A 19,810-nucleotide genomic window follows, 5' to 3' on the forward strand; every position below is an offset into this window, starting at 1 on the left:
AATTTCTGAAAACTTTCAAATGTATCTTGGTGTTTTCTGCGTCTACATTAGGGGTGCAACTCGGACTGAGTTGGGTCAGGTTGAGGCAAACCTAGATTAATTCGAGAGAGCATTCCTCCAACCCTAACCTAACCAGACCCGAGCCTCCTAATTCAACCCGCCTCTAATTCTCTCAACCTTAACGCAACCCCTTCGGTGAGGTTGAGTCGGGTTAGCCTTTGGCTAAAACAGAAAAAATACAAAAAGAAATATAACCTTAAGATATTGAAAATCACAAAAAAATTAGAGGAATAAGGTCGGATTAGAGTCTGGTCGGGTTGCCCAATGCCTCAACCCTGATCCAACTTGAAATTATGGGTTGGCTTTTTCTCAACCAGAAGAAATGCCAAACCAAACCACGCCAAAATCGGGTTGAACCTGTTGGGTTGGAGTTGAGCCCGACCCAAGTTGCACCCCTAATCTACATCTCCTTTTCTTAGGGTATGATACTTTTTCTCCTTTTCTTGGTCTCTTACTATTATTTGGTAATGTGGGACACCTGTATGTGATCCTAACCGTTCATCTGATGGGTCATCCTTATGATGAAGTCCTAAAATTACATATCCCTCCACGATCAGAATATTCTAATTGGTATACTTTCAAACCTTGCAAATAGACATGATGGGTTCTTACAACAGGATTGTAGAATGCTTCATTGGGGCGACAACATTGTAATATAATGTGGCACCCTAACTGCCGATAGTTCGTCCAACCTTTGACTGATCCAAACCGTTCATTTGATAGCCCTCGTCTTTATTCTCCTGTGACCCAAAAAATACATTGGACTATTGGTCTGATTCTTGGGCCATGTGAGATCCAATACAATGCCTATTAAGTTGACGGTTCAGATCAATCAAAGGTGGGATCCACTTGTTTCAGCGAGGCTCCCGTGTCATTTTTCTTGACTCGGGACGAACCAGGGTTGAGTCTCCCGGGTTCCGACAACTTTTTGAACGTTCTGGGTCCACCAAAACTTTTACTTTTAAAAGTATACATATAAAATCAGCAGAGATGTTTCTTAGATAACTTTATTTTGAAATTTTTTAAACGTTGGCTTTCAAAATATTTGTAGACCGTTTCATTTTCTCCAACCACGCACGTGTCCTCACCAATTAGAAAATGCCACGTAGACGTTACACATACCGGAGCACTGCCACACTGTTGTACTTCTCACGTGGAGCCATTTAAAAGTCTCACGTAAGACAAGAACCTTATTATATACGATACATAGTCTATGCTTTAGTTGAAATAGTACAGTGCAAAAGGAGCTAGTTTATGTGACCTTTGTTTTTTGGAGATGAGGGGACAGTGTAAGACTGTTAGCCTTTTGGCTGATCTGGACCGTCCATCTTACAGACCATAAGCTGGATCACTAGTGGCCAAAAACCACTCTTATTATGGGGGCCTTTGAGATGGACGGTCCTGATCAATCAGAGGTGGGGCCCTCTTTGTATAGCGGGGCGCTTATTCAATGCTCAAGCATCTTCCCTTCATTAGTTATGAAAAATAATTTATCTTGGGCAATGATAAATTGGCACCCCCTTAGGATAATTCGCACCCATGTAAAGGAGAATATGTGGCAGACTTTAACTCTTTTTAGTGTGAAAGGAGTGCAAATTATCCTACAGGGGTGTATTCTTCTTTCGAGGGGGTGAATTTATCACTGCTCTTTCACAAATCTTCTTTTTATTAGTAAAGATTAGGAACAATAATCACATGGGACCTTTTCTTTGTCTATCATTATTGTTTTTATTTATTTATTTTTCATTATCATTTTGGGGATTGGATCCAGCACGTGGGGCCATGACCTCTGTGGAAAAGCATTCGCCTATATATCCAACTTAAAAAAATGTTCAATTATTCCACACATGGGCTATCATTCATTCTATTCATGCTCATACTTCTAGAAGACCTTTCTCCCATACACGGGGCCCACTAGAACGGTGGAGGAAACTCAAATCGTGGGGACACAATTAATCAAATATCTTTTTAATACGTGATAAGTATTTGTTTAATACTTTTAGTTTTATTAATCTTTGCAGGATTAATATTGAAACTCTCAATTGATCTAAGGATTAGCCACTAACTTCAATTAAAGAATAAATAATCTCAATTGTTGTAGCAAGCAGTGGCACATAGCCATCGACGAATCCGATGGTTGCGGAGTGTGCTTAGGGATATGTAATTATGGAGATATTTTGTATCATGTGCGCACATGAAGTCCAATATTTTTCAAAAAGAACAGTAGGTCTCACTTCTTAGGATGATCCAAACCGTTCATTTGTATGCCCGCTATGTTAATAGGCTCTTAGGATGATCGTAACCCTCCGATCCGTTAATAGGCTATATCCCGGAGATCATTCCCATAGGATGATCCTAACCATCCGATCCTCTATTCTATGGAGATGATCTACAGGGTATTGCCAATTTACGTTGTAGCCCGACAAATGAACGGTTTGGATCATCCTATAAAGTCGACCCCCACTGTTCCTTTTAACTAATACTGAACTTCAGGCGCGCACAGTATATAAAAACTCTGTAATTATGTAACCCAATTGGCCTCAAATGGCATCTTAATTAATTTCTTAATAGGTGAACAAGAGAAGTGCAAGCACTGATATGATTCGTTTCGCAATGAAAATTGTCATAAAATAATAAGAAATGATATTTCCACCCTTTTTGTTTGTCCTTTATTTCTAAAAATAACTGCATTTCCAACTCTTTTGGTTGCTTTCCTTAAAAATAACGTTACTCTCGGTAAAAAGCCAAACATAAGGAATCACACATCTGAAAATATCACATAATGAGTCATGGCATGATGTTTCACCCACTCCTATTTTACTCCATCGCTCTGCTCGTTGATTCATTACCTTTTAATAGCATTTAAGTGCGCGTGGTTGACGTACCGTTTAAAACACCGTTTGGCGTTTGAAACACCGTTTCGGGGCCAAACGGCCGTTTGGGAGTTGTTTGGGTGCACAGCCACCGTTTGAAACACCGTTTTGAACGGAGTTTTTGGGCTGTGATTTTTATGTGTTTGTCCTCCCCAAAATCCATTTTTACGAATACGCGTGCGATTTTATGTGTTACGTCAAATACCAAAAAAGTTGGGGTGTAAATATCATTCTTGATGACATAAATTTGTTAAATTATTAATATTTAATTCAAAACAAGGGGCTGCTGATATCATTATATGATCTCTTAATTTTGATTTTTTAAAGACAAAAGAATTAAAAGAAACCCTAGTTTCTTACTTTCTTCATCTGCTTTGCAAAGTTGCAAACCTTCCCATGGTTTTAAATTTCGACCGAAATTCGAAATTTCGGTCCGCGGTGGAGACCGAAACGAAATTGGCTCATACCCGAAACATGTTATTATTTCGGTCGAAATTTCTTGTGAAATTTTAGGGATTTTGACCCATTTTTTTTATTTTTCATTTATTTTATAATTATCCCGAAATTTCGATCAAAATTACCGAAATTTCAGGGATTTCTAAATTTTAGGGATAACCATCAAAGTTATTTTTTATTAGTCGTTGATTTCGAGCGAATTTTGATTTTAGTGGGTCTGAAACCGGTATTGAAACCGAAATTTAAAACCTTGCTCACGCCTCATTGCCTCAGCGCCTCTACTCGTCCGTCAAATCCGGCAAATCCGGCCGTTAAGAAGAAGAAGGAGAAGAACCCCAAAGGTATAGCCATTTTTTTTTGCAATGATGTTTAATTTTAATAGTGTTTGAATGAGATCCTAATGACCTTTTAATATTGGGCCTAATAAGAGAGTAGTTGAGTTACATTGAGGCCAACCAAACAATGCCCTTTTTGGTCATTTTACCACTAAAACTCCGTTTTGGGCCATTTGCAACCAAACACACAATACCTCCGTTTGCCGTTTAAAACACCGTTTGGATCTGGCCAACCAAACATGAAAATACCGTTTGGCAAAACGCGGTTTTACAAAACGGCATTTTAAACGCTACTTCAAACGGTACGCCAAACACACCCTAAGTACCTTATAAATGTTAGTTTCAATATAGTGATTTGATATATCTCACATATATAAAAACTCTCTACAGCAATTAATTACCTTCTAAATGTAAATTTCTTTAAATCCATTAAATACCTTATAAAACACTACTATATTTAAGGATTCTATATATTATTGAATACGACATTAAAATGTGGCTCAGATATATGTAAATATTCTACACATGAGAACAAAATATTTCTTGTAGCGCTAAGAATTGGTGGGCAACTACAAGTATAAGTCCGTTGCAGTTGGTCCCAGGGGCGGAGCTACATGTAGCTTAAGGGGGGCAGTTGCCCCTGTTGAGTTGGGCCAAATCCTTAGTAGGCCCAACTCAATTGGGCCCAGCTCCCTTTAAAATTTGAAGGCCTGCCCCCCTTATGTATAAGCCTGTATAAGCTTGCCCCCCTTATGCATAAATCCTGGCTCCGCCACTGGTCGGTCCAACTATAATTGGATGATTCTAGAGCCTAGTTCAATTAGGAGAGTGTTGTTCAACGCTTCTACTTGTCTGTTTTTAGAACATACGCGTGAAACGGATGGAAGAGGAATTACTTGGAGCGACTAAATTCTCTGTTTTTAGAATTTACACGTCAAACTCAGTAACAAAGGCATAATTTTTTTGCATGAATACTTTGTACATATTTTCTTCTGTATAATAAAAGTAATAATGAAGGGATTCTTTGTCGACACTTCATACCCTCGGGCAGTGAGCTCTGTACTGTGTGTTAGGCACTCTATAAAAGCCCTACATTTTTGTTTTTTTAAGTAAGCTTGGGTACTGAACCATGGCCTCAGTGCTGCCCTTTTGTTCTTAAGCCAGAGGCTTAATCACCTGATGATATACAACACCGGATTCAGTGAAGGGTCATGTTCTATGAATTCATTTTTATTGCCAAGCTAAATAACAGTTTAATGATAAATGAATGTATATTTTGTTGGCTGAGCTTATATGGAGTTTGCACGTAAATTTTAAAACATATACTACGGCCTACATCTGATTGGACCCTACCCCTGAAAATGATTTCCACATGACGATCATAACCCTCCAATCTGTAGACGGATGGCTCATTATAAAAACCTCTACAGATTGGAGGGTTTGGATCATCCTATGGAGATGTTTTTTGGATCATAATGGAGCAGATGGTATAAAAACTCTGATATTTTTTATACACTGAACACACACATTTATTTGATTAACATTTTTAAGAGGCGTTTAAGAATAGTAATGAGAGAGTGAGAAATGGTAAAACATCTTTCATCTCCCTTGCCCTCATTTACCAGTTGGGGCAGATAAAAAAAAAGGAAAAAGCGAGATGAAAGGAACTTAACCGTAGAGTAAGCGCGTGGACCGTTTCTTTCTATAACTACTTCTGAAATTTTTTACTGTCTTTGGGAAAGTAAATATGAGAGAGCAATGTCAGCTTGGAGGCCACGTTCGGATTTTGGGAATTCAAGAGTCAAGGCCAGAAATCACGAATAGTACAAAGTTTTCCGGGTTAGCGGTGACATCATTTCCCGTTAATCTTAACGGCCGTTGTCTTATTAACTACGCTAAAATACTAATCGAGACGCTAAAGTATTATTGACTGCACTTTCATTTGGGAAAAGACCAAAATGCTCTTCTACAAGTCTATAGCTCTTCTTCGCTGGGAGATGATAACTACACCCCTTTGTTTTGAAATAACAAAAAAATGAATTGTTCTCTTTTGTTGTATATGTATTTTGTGTGTGTGCAATGAAAGAACATGCATAAAAATATATGTTATTTTGTATCCCAATTAGAAACAAAAAATTAGGAGTGCTACTTGGGTCTGGCTCAACTCGAACCTGACGGGTTCAACCCGATTTTAGCTCGGGTTTGTTGGTATTTTCTCGGGTTGGGTTGGGAAAAGCCAACCCGATTTAATTTCGGGTTGGGTTAGGGTTGAGGCCTCGGCAACCCGACCCGACCTTCGTCCTCTAATTTTATCATTATTTTCTCGGAATTATGTTTTTCTTTCTTGTATTTTTCCATTTGGCCATAGATGAACCCGACTCACCTAGGACCCAACCCGACCCGATTTGGAGGTGGGTTGGGTTAGGGTTGACCATCCTCAACCCGAGGCTCAGGTTGGGTCAGGTTAGGGTTGAGGGAATGCTGTCTTGGGTTGGGTTAGGGTTGCCCTCAACCCGACCCAACCCGACCCGAGTTGCACCCCTACAAAAATACGCGTGTGTTTAGGATGTAAGATTAAAAATGTTGATTTTGCTAAGAAAAGTGTCAAGATATTGATACATAAACATGAATCATCAACTTGAGAGGAATTTAACAAAGGGAGATGATATATTTGCCCCTTTTACTTCATTGGGCCACCTCATAAATACACTAGAGGGGGTGGCCGAGGGAAGAATTGGGGTCAAATATATCACTTCCCTTTCGTAAAGTGTAAATTTTTTTCTTTTTTCTTTTCTATAGGTAAGCTGGAGTTTGAGGCATTGCTTCTAGAGGGTGAGAGCTGGGAAAGGAGCTTTTAGATTTTTCTCACATTTTGTAGGGCACTCCCAATCTTTGAAATAAATCAAGTGGGATGTGTCCTTGCAATCAGCATTATTACGCTATCCTCTAATTTAATGTAATGGAAATGATATTTTCACCCATTTTCTCAGCTCTTTGGCGCCTTTTTTTTTTTTTTTTTTTGAAAATAAATTCACTTAAAAAAAAAAAAGACAAACAAAAGGAGCTGATAATGCAACCATTCTTTAGAAAAGACCAACAAGAACAGTTAGAAATGCTGAAAAAGAAAAGGGTGGAAATATCATTTTCCCGAAACATGGAGGGAATTTGCCAGGCACTTTCGAAGGGACTTTCCACGAAATTGCCTAGCAAATCTATGTAAGGAGCAAAAAGCGAGCAGGTGTCGCTTTTCTCTCCTGCAAAAGTGAGCTGTGAAATAACTTTCCATGAAAATGTGTACTAGTAACCCCAACTAGTTTGGGACAAAGGCTTAGTCGAGTTGAGTTGAAAATGTGTAGTAAATCCTATATTAGATTTCAATTTTCAAGAAGAAGAAAAAAATCCTATATTAGATTTAAGCTATTGGATTTTTTTGAAAGGGTGACTATATTCAGAGAATAATTTAAGCTATTGATATTGGCGCTACCATGTTTGAAAATTTACTATTTGAGAACAATAATAACCTTCGACAAGCTGCTTAAATAATAAAAGATAGGATGGCTAGTGTAATTATCAAAACATGTTAGTGCCGATATCAGTAGCCTAGTTTTATTAAGTATTCACACAGAGGAAAATAAAATGTACTGTTCCCAAACGAAAGGGTATATTAGAGAATTCGAAATCCCAGTTTCTTGCCTGTAGCTTTATTTTTATAACGGCGTTAAGTGGTGTATTCCGTCAGTCCTGGTCCAACCCTATAAGAAGGCGAAGGCTACGACACGTCCAAGTCCCCTCCACCGTTGTTTTTAAGTCCCGTCAGAAAAAGCTGGCGAAAAAAATTGACCCTTTGGAATATTATTTTTTTTCCCGTCGATACCCAACTGAAGAAAAACGAACGCTTCAATTTCTCGCCATCTTTTCTATATTTGTCTTCGTGGATTTAAGCTTTCGCTCTGCCCTCACTCCCATTCGATTCTTTCCCACGGTAAGAATCCATTTTCTTTCTTCCTCCAAACAAACAAACCCACCTTTTGAATTTAGATCTCGTTAATGATAAAAAAAAAGCCCTTTTTATTTCCAAAACCCTAATTTTTGGAAACCCTAATTGCAGAGCCTTTGATTTTCGCTTTCTTTTTGTGAGTTGTGATTCTTGTGAGTTCTGTTTGTGATAAAATCTGGGGAGAGGAAACCCTAGTGTCATGGAATTTCGTTGATTTGTGCATTTTTAGGGTTTTGATTCCTGGATTCTGTTCCTAGGGTTTTAAGCTTATGTCGTAGGGCTTCTGTTCTTGGAAATCTTGGGAAATGTGCTATTAGATTTTGAGGGCATTTCCTTGATCGCTTTTGATTAGGGTTTGTTCTTGATTTCTAGGGCAAGGGTCAAATTTCATGGGTTGGGCGTTTAGGATTTGCTAGTTTTTTTGTTTTGTTTTTGTAAAGGTTGTTTTTGTTTGTTTGTGTGGTCTTTAGAGTCAGGGCAATTTCCATCTTGATTCGCAATCCATCGTCTATAATGGCGTCTTCAGGTAGAATTGTTCGAAATTGTTTATGAGTTTTAGGGTAAGGCTTCTTCTTTAGATTCAGAGAAGCAGAGTCTTGAATTTCTAGGTAAAAAATGTCGTCAGCTGGTGTTACTCTTAGTCCCATTCGCGAAGACGAAATCCTTTCCCCTGTTCTTTTCCGTGGTCGTCCCGCTCATTGTTCGATCCAGCCGATCATGATTTATCTCACGGTCGGGGGTTCTGTAAGTCCTATGCGGATTATGGATTCCGATTCCATTGCTTCTGTGAAGCTAAGGATCCAGACCTGTAAAGGGTTTGTTCTAAAGAAGCCAAAACTGGTTTTTGGTGGCCGAGAACTTGCTCGGAATGATTGTCTCATGAAGGACTATGGTGTCACCGATGGGAATGTTCTGCATTTAGTCCTTAGGTTGTCGGATCTCCAGGTCATCACCGTTAAGATGACCTGTGGGAAAGAACTCGAATTCCATGTGGAAAGGTGTAGAAATGTAGCGTACATCAAACATCAGATTGCTAAGAAGGGAAAAGGGTTTGTCGACGTTAAGGATCAAGAGCTGATCTGTAATGGACAGAAGCTTGACGACCAGAGGCTCATTGATGATATCTGTAAGAATAATTACGATGTGATCCACCTCGTGGTTCAGAAATCTGCAAAAGTTAGGGCTAAACCTGTCCAGAAAGATTTTGAATTGTCAATTGTGGCATCTGATTTGAATGAGAGTGGGGTCGAAGATGAAGAAGTGGAAAAACAAAAGAAGAAATTGGATGGGCTTCACCTTGTCGCAAGGAAGCCACCGGATAGGTACTTTTGGTTGGAACCCGTAATTGTTAATCAAAAAATTGAATTACCAATTGTTCTCAAGGATCTGATCAATTCCACATTTGCTGGATTGGACAAGGGGAATCCCCCAGTCAGATCTGCTGAGGGCTCTGGTGGAGCTTATTTTATGCCGGACTTATCAGGTCATAAATATGTTGCTGTTTTTAAGCCAATCGATGAGGAGCCAATGGCTGTGAATAACCCTCGGGGGCTTCCCTTGACATCAGATGGTGAAGGGTTGAAGAGGGGTACGAGGGTTGGAGAAGGTGCGTTCAGGGAAGTTGCTGCTTACCTTTTGGATCATCCAAAAAGTGGGCGTAGATCATATTCGAGTGATGAATTTGGTTTCGCTGGTGTTCCTCCTACGGTTCTAATAAGGTGCCTGCATGAAGGGTTTAATTATCCTGAAGGTTATAAGTACTCGGCGAAAAATGCCAAGATTGGCTCCCTGCAGATGTTTGTTAAGAATTATGGGAGTTGCGAGGATATGGGTCCTCGGGCTTTTCCAGTGGAGGAGGTTCACAAGATCTCCGTGTTGGATATTAGGTTGGCAAATGCAGATCGGCATGCTGGGAATATCTTGGTTTCTAAGGAGGGGAATGAGAGTCAAATCACGCTGGTTCCAATCGATCACGGATACTGCTTGCCTGAGAATGTAAGTTTGCCGTTCTTTTTCTGCTTGACAAGTATTTGGTCTTTTTAATAACCCTATACAAATTCAATTTGCTATGAATGCGAATTTTATTTCAGTTATTTGCATGGAATGCGGTGGGTTTAATTCTAATATTCTCTGGTTGATTTACCATTCAGAAAAAAATAAAAATAAATAAATAAATTCTCTGGTTGATGTTGCAACTGTTACAGTTTTTTTAGTATTGAGATGATTTCTTGAAGGTTCTCCCTTCCAGAGTATTATTTATCCAATTAGAGTTCTTGAATCTTGTTAGGCTTTATTACTGAAAGGCAGCCTGCCTCTCTTTCTCTTTTATGTGGTTTTCTATTTTAGATTACAATGATGGTATGGGCATTTTTGTTTTAGGTATTCCATGATTTACTTTCATCCAAGAGCTCTGAGGTCTGCATAGTCCCTTTTTTGTGATAGCTACGTCTTGTAGCCATTTAGAGATGTGCCTTGTGGTCATTACTTTCTTGAAACTTTTAACTAGTGCGAGATATGTCCTGCATTTCTATTGGAGTTCCTTCACTTGAACTATCTATTTGAAGGTTGCGCTGAATTTATCTGTGGACCCAATGTGGTGGGAATCAATGTTCTGTGTATGAGCACATTTATTTATTTGTTTGTTTTGGCTGGCCTTCAGGAATATTTTGCCAGTTTATATCCTTTTCGAAAATGAGAGCTGTTGCCTTCGTCTTCTTGAGAAAATAATTTTTGGGACTTCTTTTAACTGGATGGAGATTTGGTGTAAAGTAACTGCCTTACATTGCACCACATGCCGCGGGATTTGGTATAAATCCATATTACTGTTTAAAGGAAGTGAGATCCCCTCTCCGGGGGTATTCTATAGTAAACAATATGAGAAATCAATGGTAAATGTTTGAGGAACAGTGGGTGGAAGGATATTCTAATAGTTGTGGGCACCCAATAAAAAATGGATATGTCTTCTCCCATTTGATTGTCAATACTTTGGAAGCATCTTCAAAGGATTGTGGATAATACCAGAGAAACTTCGGGACGGATAGTAAACAATTTGTAAGGATTTATTATAGGGGTGCAACTTGGGTCGTGTCGGGTTGAGCTTTTGCTAAAAAATGAATTGGAATCAACCCGAACCCGATCCGATTTTAAGGTAAAAGCTCAACCTGAATTCTGAAAAATCGACCCGAGTTGCACTAGGCATTCTTTTAGAGAGGTTAGTGATATAGCCGATAGGCAATAGCTTAGATGGAGAGGGTGTAAATAGACTTATGTAGTTATGTTGTGTACAGGGTAATCTCTGCTTCTTGATATAATTTCTTTTAGCTAAATTATTTCATTGATCTTTGCAAAGAAAAACAATTAAAACTACATACAATTCCTTGTTTCACTGAATTGTACTATTCATATATGCTTTTTGCAAGAGGAGATTTCAGTTCAATCACTTACCTTTTCGTATGTGGTTTGAATTTTGATTATTAGCAGTGGGATTTTTAACATCATGGGACCGAAACTGTGCTTACAAGTCACCGAGCCTGCATTTTTTTTCATTCTTCTTTTTGCCTTTGGGATTTGGTGTGGTTCCATATCATTTTTTTGAATTCGCCTACAAATTATATAAATTTGTGCAATCTGTTGAGTTCATACTAATTTTGCAACTTACAGGCCCTTCACAGTAATCACCGAACTACATCTTATTTAACTTTATATTTTAGTAGGTTTTCGATCCAAAATTTGCATGCTGTGAATATGTTCTTATCTCCTTTGCCTTCCCCCCCCTGTAGTTTGAAGATTGCACCTTTGACTGGCTCTATTGGCCCCAAGCTCGCCAGGCTTACAGCCCTGAAACTATTGACTACATCAAATCGCTGGATGCAGAGCAAGATATCGCCCTCTTAAAGTTTCACGGCTGGGAGTTACCGCTAGAATGTTCTCGCACACTACGCATCTCAACCATGCTTCTGAAGAAGGGCGTGGAAAAAGGGCTCACTCCTTTTACCATTGGAAGCATCATGTGCAGGGAAACTCTCAAGAAGGAATCTGTGATTGAAGAGATAGTTCACGAAGCTGAGGGAGCCGTGCTTCCTGGCATGAGCGAATCTGCATTCCTTGAATCCGTTTCTCAGATCATGGATTGTCGCCTTGATGAACTTACCATATAGAGGTGAGGAGTTTCTAAATATATATCCATATATATATATATATATATATATGTATCTATGTACGTATGTATATATAGGTGTACTGGTGGATAGACCGGAGCCGAAGATGTATGTTTGTGGATGACTGCTGAACTGCCCCCCTTTCTATTTTGTTCATACAAAGAGACTTGTGCAACAAACACACCCCACAAGAGGTGAGAGGTTCTTGGACATGGGACTGAAGCTCTTACTTTAATGTTCTTTCAATTGTTTTGCAAATGTCTTGAGAAGGTTGAACAGAAGCAGCTCAAGACTCTTGCTTTTTAAATTTGTGGATTGAAGCCTATATAATATTATCTATAATAATATGTATAATCTTTGATTGGGAGAGGCAACTGCTTTTATATTAATGACATGGGTTTTGATTGAGTTTGATCAAGCTTTGTTAAATTCTAGTTTTTTGGTGAAACCTATGGCAAATTCGACTATTTACTTGTGGTTTTCTTCTTGTAATTGCAAGGAAATGATGTCTGTTTAACAGGTTGAGCTCTGTTTTTCACTGAACCATTAAACAGGGGCAGCGTGCCTGAATAGGGGAATGTTTGTTATATTATGAAAGTAGGGGAAAAGGGAGTTTGTTGCGTGAAACTCGGACTCAGACGAGAGCCGGGGAAAGGTAAAAGGGAAATCTGCTGTAGGTTCAAATCTGATAATGTGAGGCTAAATCTGTGGTAGACTTTCCAGACTTAGAATCAGTGCTTGGAACCGCCTTTTCCTCCTCCCCCTGGTTATCTTTGGTGACTTTCGCCATTTGAGGTCCAAAGTATTCTTGAATGATCTCTTCCCGGTTGAGATCCTCATCATCTGCATGGGATCGATTTGCCGTTGTAAAACGTCCATGAAACACCACTGCTTCATGGCAACAGCGCTCTTGATGATTTTGTCAATGAAACACGACTGCTTCCCAAGATGAACCAAATATTTGTTCTCCGATCTAGTCTCTTCATTCCCACCGCTGCTTCCCAATATAAGGGTAAATCTGGTGCCTCTCAATTTCACTTAGGTTTTGCTCAGATGTACGATCATCTCATTGGAATCTTTACATCAGCCTACGTTCGCTCGTTAACGTAGGTTTTATATGTAATTGTTAGTGCTGATGATGTAGGGTAGTTTGGGTATTTCATTAGTGTTCATGTCTTTTCGTGGTATTTTTTGCCTTAGGTAAGGGTAGGTTTGTCTTTTCCACGTATGGGCACCTTATCAAGCCCCTTTCCTTCTCATTTGTCATTTTAGGTCTTACAATTGTAATTTGAAACATAGAAAGCTTGGAATTAGAAGTTTTGGAAGAAAGTTTCCCGTTTTGGAGGAAACCTCGCTATGATTTTCATTCTATAGAAGAAATGAATTGGAAGCTTGATGTGCAATCTTATTTCCTTCTGATCTTCATTTCTCACCTTGTTGAAGGCAAGGTCTGAACATTTTCACTGGTTCTTTAATCTATTGATTGTTAAATCCTAAGGAAAGTAACAGATTGTGGCCACAAGACATTGCCTAATGGTGTTTAGATTGTTGTGAACCCTTGGATCGATCAACATATTTGTTAAAGAACTCGGTTCAGGAATGTCCTTGAGTGAGGACCTTGTAGGCTTTGCACTGAACCATACTCCTTTAAAAGTAGTTCATAGGCCTGTAGTGTAAGGTTCAGAGCTCCTCTACTTGGAGGTGTTTTCCAGCTCTTTAATTTAAAACCGTTTTTTCTCCTAAAATCGAGTGCTTAGGAAATAAAATTAACTGAGTTGCCTTCTTTTATTAAGGTTTCAATGATAATTTCTGTAAAGAACTGGTTCATCTTAGACTGTGAGCAAGCTGAATGTTCAATAAAGGGCGGCACAGTGCACGAGGCTCCTGCCATTGCAGGGTCTGGGAAGGGCTAAATGCATGCAGCCTTACTCCTGCTTTGCAAAGAGGCTGTTTCCGTGACTTGAACCCGTGACCACCAGGTCACAATGGAGCAACCTTACTGTTGCAAGCTGCATGTTCGATATTTAATAAATTCTTGTGAAAGACTACTGCCATCAAATTTGGAGTTTTCAGCCCATTTCCTATTGAAGTTCTGGTGGTGACCTTTAATAAAGTTGCTGTCTAATATCTCTGAATTTCAGTTTACAAATAGAGTTTGCTGGAGGTAAAATCTGCCATACACACTTCAGGGACGCATCTTGGATAGGATCTACCATTTGTCAAAACCTAAATGCCATGCTTCATCAGTAGCAATTTGGTTGGATAGTAATTTGGTCCAAATTGTGTTCGCAACGATTATTAACTAAAGAGTCAAATTTCCTCCTTCGATTAGCAATTTAAGGCCTGGAAGTTTTCAATTGAATGCTATTATGGAGGGATGATGCATTTTTTGAATAGCCTTCAGTTATGATTATGGAAATTAGTCTCACTAGGCTACCTCAATCCAATTTTAGTGTCTTACTGGCTGAATGATGTTTCAGCTCCATCTTAAGGGTTGACCTTGAGAGAGAGAGAGAGAGATGATGGCATGGTTGAAGTTAGTTCTTTTAGCTTTTAAAATCTTAAATTGATGATAAAAATGTAATTTATAAGTAGGGATTTGCTAGCGTCGATTGCAGAAGGCATTTCGCGGATGGTTTGTTGCATCTAACAGCAGGCACCTCATGAATGAAGACAAAATCTGCTGAAAAGTGAGCCTCTGTGGCTGCTGTTAGATGCAATAGACCATCCGTGAAATGCCTTCTGCAATGGATGCTAGCAAACTCTTAATAGTAATAGCAAATATTTAGGGCCGTTCGTTTTAGATTTCGAGAATCGATTCCTAGTCCAAAACTAATTATTGGGCTCAAAATTGTGTTTATTTTATTTTATTTTGGGCAGTGATAAATCATCCCCCATATATCTTAAATCGACCCCATATGGGGCTGGAGAGAGAGAGAGATATGGATGGGGTCGATTTAAGGTACTAGGGGGTCGATTTATCACTGCCCATTATTTTTGTATGGTAAAATATACGACCTTAAAAAATTGATTTAGCACTAAAGCAACTCCTTGATCATTACAAACAGCCCCTGATGAAAGTTCCAGGCTTGAAACTACTGGAGTGTCCATACCAAATAGCATGTGCATTATTCTTCTATAAGATTTTTGATAGTTGGGTTTATTTTGGTCAGTAGATACTTGTAACGAGTAGAGGTATTTCAATTGTTGTTAGGGGGGCAATTTCCGAAGTGGCAGTAGTCTGAGGGGACATTGCTATACGTCTATGTTGTGTATGTTGATGTCATTGTGTGTACGTGTGTGCATGTTATGGGTTCGGAGAGCAGATCTTCCTTGGCCTCTGCCCCCACATGCAACACCTATGATGTAAGTGATCGGCAGAGGGAAGACCATGTGCACATGGGCGTGGCAGCACAAATGTTGGCTTGTGAGGGAACCTTGCATCCTTGCCAATGTCTAAAGCCCATGGGCATATATAAAAATATTTCATGGAGTAGCAACATGGGCAAAGACCATGGACGCAAGGCCATAACAAACTGAGCAAAGATCATGTTAGTATTGAAATTAAATTTTTAGACTGCATTTTTCGACTGCAAGTGCAATTGTAAGGTCAATAAGAAGAGATAAAGATCCTAAGATGTAATTTTGACTAACTGAGTTGTAAGAGGCATTGTGACCATGACTAAGTGAATGATGTCTAATTATGAGAAGAAAAAAATGTGTGAATTCTACCAAAAAATAAGCAATGTGCTAGTTAGATAAGGAAGTATGTACATATACAATTGTGGGAGTAGGTACAAGGCTTGCTTAGGGTGACCCTTGGTGAGTATTTGGGACCGTGCCCGAATTTTGGATCGTCGCCATATTTCGGGTATCCCTTCTTGTAGTCATGGAGCTTGAGTCTTCACTCAAAAGTGCTTAGCTCCTACTTCAGGTGAGGAGTCAAACAGGCGCCAATCTGTTGCTGTTCAAATCTGGTTGAGTGCACGAATGGGTCCCTTCCTATCAAACTCGGGCATAAAGGTAGTTGATGGGATGATCTTAGGAATGGCCTGCTCTCGCAGACAGGGGTTAATGTGCCCGAAGTTAGAATCATGGTTTTAATTTTCGACCGAAATCCAAAATTTTGGTTCGGACTGAAACTGAAATTTTTTGAAATTTCATTTTTCGTCATTTACCAAAATTTCGGATTTCGGTCCGAAATTTCGTTGAAATGCCATTATTTTTTTTAAAAAAAAAAGTGTTACAAAATTTCGGAATTTCGGTCCAACATTTCGGAATTTCAAACCAAATTACCAAATTTCGGTTTTCGGTGGGGTCCGAAACAGTTACCGAAACCGAAATTTTAAACCATGGTAAGAAATTTTCGGACACTCAAGTCAATTCGAGGTCCAACGACCCCGTGCCATCATACGGTCGGTATTCAATTGGCCCCCAACAGAAGCCACAGATTGAGGGGTTAAGATCATCCATTGGAGATATTTTTGCGGGCCCACATATTTACGTTGGCATGATCCAAATGAACGGGTTGGATCTTCGACAAAGGTGGGCTCCACCACCGTTTTAAAGCAGAAAGAAAAGTCTCACATTTACTCTTAAAATCATGTGACACTCACATGTCTACCAATTCTCAACTTTTTTTCTTCTCCCCCCGACATTTTATAAAGGTCACGTACAACAAAAATTGAACACCCCCCTCTCTTTCAGAGAAAAACCCACACAACCAGCAGAAGCATGAATAAATCTCAAAATCCTCCACCCCCAATAGGTCGAGGGCGAGGGGGTGGAAGAACCAATCTAGCATCCTGCATTGTAGCCACAATTTTCCTAATCTTCGTCGTTATCGTCATCTTAATCGTCTATTTTTCCGTCTTCAAACCCAAAGACCCCAATATCTCCGTTAACTCCATCCAACTCCCTTCCTTCTCCGTCACTAACGGAACCGTTACCTTCACCTTCTCCCAATACGTCTCCGTTCGAAACCCTAACCGTGAAGCCTTCTCTCACTACGACAGTACTCTCCAACTCATCTACTCACAAAATCCGATCGGTTTCATGTTCATACCCGCCGGAAAAATCGACTCCGGCCGGACCCAGTACATGTCGGCGACGTTCTCCGTCGACTCTTTCCCGTTCTCCCCCACGCAGGCTCCGGCGACGGGGTTGTACCGTCCGGCGTACGGCTCCGGCGGAATTCACGTGGGGCCGAGCCTTGAGATCGAGTCCACATTGAGGATGGAAGGTAGGGTTAGGGTTTTGCATTTTTTCACACATCACGTGGAGTCTACCGCCGAATGCCGGGTCGCGATTTCCGTCACGGACGGCTCCGTCTTGGAGTTTCACTGCTGAGAAAGATCTGGGTTATTGTAATGTAAACATTCTTTCTTGTGTTTTACTCTTCCTTGTTTTTTTTTTTTTAACATTTTCAATTGGGTGGTGTTTAATGTATAAAATAATTAGATGAGGAAGACTGATGCGATTTTGATGCTGTGTTTAGTTTTCCTTAGTTTTTTTTTTTTCTGATTTAGGCTAATGATACTGGAGCTACCATGTTTTTATAATTGCACAATTTCAGATTGTCTTTTTTTATTTACACAGCTGCCAAAGGTTATTATTACTGCTCCAGAAATGCTCTGAGTCCGATTAAAAAAGGAAAAGACAAGATGAGTTTGTGCAATTATTAAACCTTGCAGTGGCAATATCAATAGCCTTCGATTAAGCGCAGAAGTAGAAGAGACTCGAAAGAAGGTGTTTGGCTTTCCTTCTTTCCAGTTGGTCCTACTATATTTTACACTGTGAGTGTGTCGGGGCTTAATCGGCGCTTACCTGTAAAGTACGATATTACCATGGACTTTTGAGTAACTTTGAACTGTAGTGGCCTTTGTATTTATGAGCAGGGCCCACCAGTAATTCAAATTCGTCATTACCATGGACTTTTGAGTACCTTTGAACTGTGGTGGCCTTGTTTTTTATGAACTGTACTGCCAGCCACAAATTTTGGTCATTCAACTTCGTCAAATTTCTCGTTTTCTACTTTTTTTCCCCAACAAGCACGGTGTTTCTATGAGGAGTAAATTTCTTTTGTTAACTTACCAACTTCTCCGAAAGCTTAAGCTACCGGAGAAAGGCGTTATTTATCTTTTATACTTTAACACTCCCCGCACGTGTGGCCCACTTGGCAAACACGTGTCACATGTGTTCTCACTTCGGGCCGACCATCGCATGTGAATTTTTGTTATCCAGGAGGTTTGAATTCGAGACCTTTAGCTCTGATACCATGTTAACTTACCAACTTCTCTGAAAGCTTAAGCTATTGGAGAAAGGCGTTATTTATCTTTTATACTTTAACATCTCTTTGTTACTCGAGTAAAAACGAGTGATACGGGGATTAGACTGCAACGAGGGTAAAAAAAATTTAAAAAAATAAATATGCTTTTGAGTACCTCTGAACTGTATGGCCTGGTATTTTATGACAAGGGCCCACCAAAGTTCCATCATTTGATTACAATTTGCTAATAAAGGTGCGCAAAACGCGGCGTTGTTTAAGTGCCAACACCCTTCTGCGTATTTTAAAGCGCCAGGGAGAAGAACCTTTGTCATCACTCATCACTGAGTAGCGAATCTTTGCCGCTTGCAGATAAAAAGGTTGATATTGCCACCACAAATTTTGGTTATTCAACTTCGTCAAATTTGTCGTTTTCTACTGTTTTCTTCCTCATTTGCACCAGACAAACAAGCATGGGTGTGAGTCCCTAATTCTAGTTCTGGATACACCTTTTTGCTTGAGTAAAAAGAGTAAAAAGAGTGAGACTGCAACGAGGGTAAAATTGAAAAAATAACAGAAATATGCTTTTTTCAGGGAAAGAGAAAGGGTTTAAGCTGTTAAAGTGAGAGGAGCCTCTCTCTTTTTTTGTGAGTGGGATTGCTTTTGTTGTGTGAAAGTGAAAAAGGAAGTGGTTTTCAATTGACTTCTTGTAAGATGTGAGTCTATGACTCTACGGTAGCAGCAGCATTTCTTGACCTTTAATTCAGTACATATAAATATGAGGATTCACACATCTTCTTTTTTTCTATTAGTATTCATCTCTTCGTTGTTTAGTTATGTAGTATGGCCTATGAAAATGATTTCAGAGGGCTAGGATCATCCTATGAAAATGATTTTTGGAAAATACTACCATAAACTCTCTTAATTCTTATATTATAAAAGGGGAATTTGCCGAGGACCATTCCAGAAGGCATTTTGCGGGCCGGTTGTGGCATGAGAGTGCAGCCACCTCAGATGAATTAAATGAGTTAGACAAAATATGGTGACAAGTGAGCCTACATGTCCGCTCTCTCATGAAACAGCCGGCCCACGAAATGCCTTCTCCGATGGCCCCTAGCAAATCCTTTATAAAAGGCTACTGACGTTGGCACTACCATATTTTAATAATTAAACAAACTCAACTTGTCTTTTCTTCTTTAAACACCTGCCAAAGGTTATTAGAGTTCCCAAAGAGCTCTTAGAAACCAATTAAAAAAGAAAAGCAAACTAAGTTTGTGCAATTATTAAAACATGGCAGTGCCCATTTCTATGGGTAGCCTTTACTCCTATTCTTGAAAATAGCCAATACTATAATTGTACGGGACAATAAGAATATAAATGTGATGGAGTCTTTGACAAAAATATAGAAAGAAAATACTAAAATTTGAACTTTCAACAACTTGAATTGCACGGGGATGATAAAAGGAAATACTAAAATCCTATTTAATGTTCCACATTTAAAGTGCAAAAGGCTACTAAATACTTGATTCCTTTAATAATTTTTAGCCAATGGCCAAGCATGTTAAATGTGTTGTGGGTCCAGCCCATGTAGGCCCCACACCCCACACCGATTCATATTGAAATAGGAAAGCCATGTTTCCTAGGAAAAAGGAATCTTGTTTCCGATT

General features: G+C 39.4%; 2 protein-coding genes across 2 annotated transcripts; both read left to right on the plus strand.

The window, feature by feature from the left end:
• Positions 1-7,503: 7,503 nt before the first annotated feature.
• Positions 7,504-12,292, plus strand: LOC143860340 (phosphatidylinositol 4-kinase gamma 4-like). The gene is made up of 2 exons (XM_077370926.1): positions 7,504-9,716; positions 11,501-12,292. The coding sequence occupies exons 1-2, from the start codon at positions 8,337-8,339 to the stop codon at positions 11,876-11,878; spliced, it is 1,758 nt and encodes a 585-aa protein (XP_077227041.1). The 5' UTR covers positions 7,504-8,336; the 3' UTR covers positions 11,879-12,292.
• A 4,250-nt stretch (positions 12,293-16,542) lies between these two features.
• On the plus strand, positions 16,543-17,366 carry LOC143861962 (uncharacterized). The gene has a single exon (XM_077372943.1). The coding sequence runs from the start codon at positions 16,613-16,615 to the stop codon at positions 17,225-17,227; it is 615 nt and encodes a 204-aa protein (XP_077229058.1). The 5' UTR covers positions 16,543-16,612; the 3' UTR covers positions 17,228-17,366.
• Positions 17,367-19,810: the final 2,444 nt, after the last annotated feature.

This window comes from Tasmannia lanceolata, unplaced genomic scaffold, assembly GCF_043159265.1.
Source record: "Tasmannia lanceolata isolate RefF3 unplaced genomic scaffold, GAP_Taslan_0.1 ptg000037l, whole genome shotgun sequence".
NCBI lineage: Eukaryota > Viridiplantae > Streptophyta > Magnoliopsida > Canellales > Winteraceae > Tasmannia > Tasmannia lanceolata.